Source organism: Limulus polyphemus, unplaced genomic scaffold (assembly GCF_000517525.1).
Source record: "Limulus polyphemus unplaced genomic scaffold, Limulus_polyphemus-2.1.2 Scaffold2529, whole genome shotgun sequence".
In the NCBI taxonomy this organism is placed as follows: domain Eukaryota; kingdom Metazoa; phylum Arthropoda; class Merostomata; order Xiphosura; family Limulidae; genus Limulus; species Limulus polyphemus.
This window is the reverse complement of record NW_013668139.1, coordinates 106466-111838: the sequence shown is the minus strand read 5'-3', so window position 1 is coordinate 111838 and position 5373 is coordinate 106466. Positions and strand designations below refer to the sequence as shown.

Here is a 5373-nt window from a genome sequence, read left to right as displayed (position 1 = left end):
TATTAAAGTTTTTCTTCATTACCCATTCAAGCCGTCTCCAGCCATTATATTCTGATAATGTTAGTGTGCTGGAGGTGGTACCTGTCTGACTGGTTTTGAGTGGGATATTTTACTAGTCAGGGACATCTTTATTATCCTAATCATCTGGATGTCAGGTTCCCAGATCGGTAAAACATTTTATCACTTTTCTATCATGTATCCTGTTCACAGATCGGTGAGTATGATATCTTCCTCCAGTCTGTTCAACTTGAAGTGAAGACTGTATGATTCTCTTTTCTACACCCACCAGATGGCTTTGTTTTGGATTGCAGTTGACTTACTGCCGGTATGATCCTCTTTCTTACCTCCACATGGATGTGGGTTCCTGGTGGCTGGATCTTGGGTTGTAGTTGACTTGCCGAAAGTATGATCCTCTATCCTATCCCTATATGGATGTTGGGTCTTGGATTGTAGTTGACTTGCCGAAAATATGATCCTCTATCCCCTCCCTATATGGATGTTGGTTCCTGGTGGCTGGGTCTTGGATTATAGTTGACTTGCCAAAAGTATGATCCTCTTTCCTATCCCCACATGGATGTCGGTTCCCGGTGGCTGGGTTTTGGATATATATCTTCTATTTCTAAAGCAGTAAAAAATAAAATGTAAGATCCTAAATCTTGTGTAATGTCCCAAACCTATGATTTTCATGCTTCAGTATTCGCAACCAGTGTTAATCTAATGCCTAGTGTTACTGTTAACTCTTACTCTTAATTGTGACTGAGATGCATTAGGCCAATGGGTGTGATTCTTGTGCTATGCAAATTTGAAACTATATTCCCACTTGTACATTCCTCTTTATTCTCTTGCTATGCACGGTACATTGCACCCTAACCACTCTACATCTTGGGGCACATCATTTTTACTCTCACCAACATTACTATCTTCAAAGGGATTAAGATCCCAATATCAGGTAGTTCAGTTTCCTGTCCAAACATTATTCTCTCCCTTTTGGATGTGCTCTTCCCATCTTCTGCCCATGTTTAGAACACCTCTTTCCACTCTGGGCATGGAATATACCTGGAACAGAAGTGGTATGGTCTCCCACATAGGATCCTCTACTGCGAAGATATCCCCTTTATGGGTGTTCTTCATACACTTTTGAAGGATGCTTCTTTCTTTCCCTCCACCTATTCAATGTGGGATTCTAGCTATATCTGTGAGTAGAGATAATGTACCATAGCAGAAGTTAAAAAAAGTTTTCCTATATTGAAAATATATTTTCGATAGGTACTTACCTCCTCTCACACTTCCAACCCTTCCTCCTCACTGAAAAACCAGTGCTTCCATTTTCTGCCAAAACTTGTGATATCACTTGTCAAAAGTGATAGTTCAGTAGAATCGAATAAAGGGAGCCACGTGTCAGGGGGATGTGTCGCTCTCCTATTGGCAGTGGGTTGTTGCATGATGGTTTACATGTGAGACACAGTTGAACCACGTTCATTGTGGGGTATTTGGGAGCTCAAGGCTTGTGTCATGTGAACAAATTTTTGCATATAGAGGGCAGCACTGAACAAGAAGAGCTATAGCTTTGAGAGGAAGTAAGCACATCACAGCCTGATTCAACAAATTTAAAACAACCATTATTCATGCCATCTAGAAGGATCTCGCAGTAATAGACACCCAATGTGTAAATTTTACAGTTTTTCTTATAACCTGACAGCTGAGATTCATTTGTGTACAGTGAAGTTGACAGTTTGCATTAATATTGGCTACATAAGGTTGTGTATACTTCTCTATGGGTTAGCACAAGTGCTTTCAAAATTTGGGCAAGCTTCTACAAATTCATGCCAACAATATTCTATACAACACTGCAACAGTCTAGAGATTATTTTTTGGACTGCAATATCTCAAGTCATAAGTAAGAATAATGATGGGACAAGTACAACTGTTATATCTTGAATAACTGTCAGTTGAGAAGGAACACATAATAAAAGCTAATTCTATGAAAAATTTACAGCTACAATGAGGATATTTCTATCATAATTATATGTTTTCAGACTCAACTTAAAATGTTGTGTCAAGAAACCAATTTATTAAGTGTCATCCTGCTTTAATTTTCACTTATTTTTATGATTAGCTATTTAGCTGTTGCGTAAGTGTAAATTGAAAGGCTGATGAGAAATATTGAGTGATTGATAAGAAAACTGCCAGTTGTATCTTGTAGAGTTGAAAATATGGTAAATTCTCTAATAAAGATAATTTAAGTAACTAGCATACTGTTCTGTTAACATACATTATTTATAATCACCATACGAAAAGATAATTTTGCAAAGAGATATAACATACTAGTTATTTAGAGAGTAAGATTTTAGTAGAATGCAAAGATTTCAAACATTCATCTAATAACTCCATAACAAAATAATAAAAACAGAAATTTTAATATCCATTAAAATTTGAGAAATTAATTTTTTTTTTTCTTCTTCCCGAATGGGATGTAGCTGTACAAGTCAGCAAGCAGTTCTATATCTATTGATTCATGTAAAATTTTCCACAGTTTGATTATTTGTTTGCCAGTAAATAACCATATTCTCTTTACCAAAGACATTTAAGCAAAACTTTAGTATATCTGTTTTCTGAGGCACTAATAAATCAAGTTTTGATGTTTTTAGTCAGATTGAATCATTCTTGAGATGAGTGCAAATTTGGTGATTAACCTTCAAGTGTGCAACTTAATATTGCATTTTATCCATGGTATCTAGCAGTAGACATGAGAAACGTGAAACTGGACTTTCCAGTGATGTTTTATAAATTGTTACTTGATTGCAGAAAATGTGCTAATTGGCAATAAATTGATGAATAAGAAATTAGTATACAAAAGTTTTGGCTGATGAAGGGTTAACAGTGCTGATCATTTAAATATACAAGAATGACAAAAGTAGTTAAGAGTGAGGAGGAACACGTTGTCACACAGGTATATGAAGGACGGAAAGACAAATTCAAACAAACTGGTTGGAGAAGAACATCAGTGTAAAGGAGAATTTTCCAGGGGGAGAGAGACAGTTGCTTAAATGCTTGGGAAGCATTTTCAAAAAGCTGATACCGGCAGAAATGCAACTTGTGTAAAGATCTTTTAACTTGCTCATCACATGGAGTAAAGAACTTGAAAAAAATTGCAAGCTACTCATTTAGACTTAGACCATCTTCGAGCACATAAAATCAGGCTGACAGTGATGGTGGATTCTCAACGTGGCTTAGTTCTGGGCCTGGACATGTGCAGTTACAGAGTAGCTCAGCTAGCAGGAAGTCTGCTGCATCAAAGAGTGCAACATTCGTTTACAGAAAGTCAAAAATATATAAATATATCTCCATTTTAGCATAGACCTTAAGTTGAAAATCACTTCAAAATAACTTTATAACACTACTGCAAGATAACTGTTGATAAAAATCATCATTTCAACTAATGTATTTGGAGTATGTGCAGGCTGAAGTGATGTACAAATTGAAATGCGTAATTTTTAATTCAAAATAATTGTGCTACATTTATAGCCTATTAGCGAAATTTCTTTATTGCAAATTGCCATTAAAAAGTACAGAAAACAGTTCAAAATGCACCTCAGAGCATCTAAAACCCCTAGACCCCCTGCTTTCTCATTTTACATACCTCATGTCTATAGGACAAGTTGCTTCAGAAAATGTTCAGTGTTTTTTTTTTTTCATTTGAATCATTCTCAGTCCTGATAAATAATATGCACACTGGATGTTATGTGAAATACTACTGTTTCTGAAGAGCTGGTGTATAATTTTGTTTTCAAAAACCCATTTTATTTGAAGCATGCAAAGTTGTAAATATTGTTGTAATAGAAAATTTTGTATTTTCATATCTTTACAGGTTCTCCTTCTAAACTGGAAGAACTAGAACATTCTCTTCAAGTGATGTCTGTGCCCTCTCGCAGCCCAACCCAGAGCCCTCAGCCTCCACCTGTCCAGTGCAGTCAGACATTTATAACTTACCCCCAGTCTACTCCCAATAAGGTGTATTACTAGTTGTGTATATATATAGGTATTTAGGTAGTATAGTCTAAAATAAAACAATCAAGTATTAACAATTGTGGGAATATTAACTGTCATGATAATTATTTCATTAATACTTTAGAAATTTAAATTGAAAGTGAGGAATAAGTTTTTAAAATAGTTTATAATATTAATTGTCAATCAAAAAATTCAACTTGTATGTTAATGTCTCCAGTTTATGGGTAAAATTCATAAGACTAACAGAAAAATTTTATAATTCTTATGAATTTACACAATTACAACATAAGAAATCCCCAAAACAGCCCTATATCATATTTAAATCAATGTATACATGCATCACAAAATCTTATTGTGCATTAGGTGAACCATATTTTTTTGCTTCCCATTTTGGGAATTTAAGACGTTCAACATCCAGTTAAAAGAGGTTTAATTTAGAGAAACTAGTATTTAATTTTAATTTTATATTTTTATCCAATCAGATATTTTAATTTTACCTAAGAAGTACAAAATTGGAATCATATCACTATTACATATTTATTTAAATCTTATATTAGGTTTTAGTATTAATTACTTTGCATACTTAAGAAATTAACTGAGAAACATCAAACGAAACTGCAAAAGCATTTTTTGTTTTTAAACCTTAATGAAATAGGAAAAAACCAAATTATATCTTTCTTATTTATTTATCATTGTTTTGATTGTCTTATAAACTTTGATACATGTGTGTGTGTATGTACTTAAATGATAGCTTTTCCTCAGAAGTATGTGTTTTTATTCATCTATGTTCACACATTAGTAAGAACCATTTAGCACTAATGCCCAATAAGAATTAAGTAACTCGTTCTGAAAATTAACTTTAAATAAAACTACAATGCCTCATAGGTAAAAAAGAAGAAAACCTTCCATTTCATTTTAGGGTACTTGTTTTGTGTATAATTGAAACAAAACAAAATAATAAAATATATTAAGTTTTGTTATCTCTAATAAGGTGAAATGTATCTAGTACTTTTCACTGAATTGAATATCTTTGAACCCAAATAATGAGTTAATAAGAGAAATAAGAAAGAAGCAGTTTACACACAAAACTTCATATTTCTCATTTGCATAATGTGTACATTTAAATCAAAAGATAAATGAATAACTAGTATTTACTGAGCAATTAGTGGTTGAAAAATGAGATCTAGATATGTTTGATTGTAGACTGGAAATATTGTTGAACATCTAATGAGATATGTTTCATTTTAGACTGGAGCCCAGTTGAACATCTAATGAGACACGTTTGATTGTAGACTGGAGCCCAGTTGAACATCTAATGAGACACATTTGATTGTAGACTGGAGCCCAGTTGAACATCTAATGAGA

At 33.6% G+C, this 5373-nt stretch overlaps 1 protein-coding gene across 1 annotated transcript in view; it reads left to right on the top strand.

Moving 5' to 3' along the window:
• LOC106467211 (tensin-like) overlaps positions 1 to 5373 on the top strand; it is a 60170-nt gene that overhangs the window by 31980 nt on the left and 22817 nt on the right. The window contains exon 18 of the mRNA XM_022395347.1: positions 3869 to 4011. Coding sequence (XP_022251055.1) covers positions 3869 to 4011 — 143 coding nt within the window. The remainder of the gene's footprint in view (positions 1 to 3868; positions 4012 to 5373) is intronic.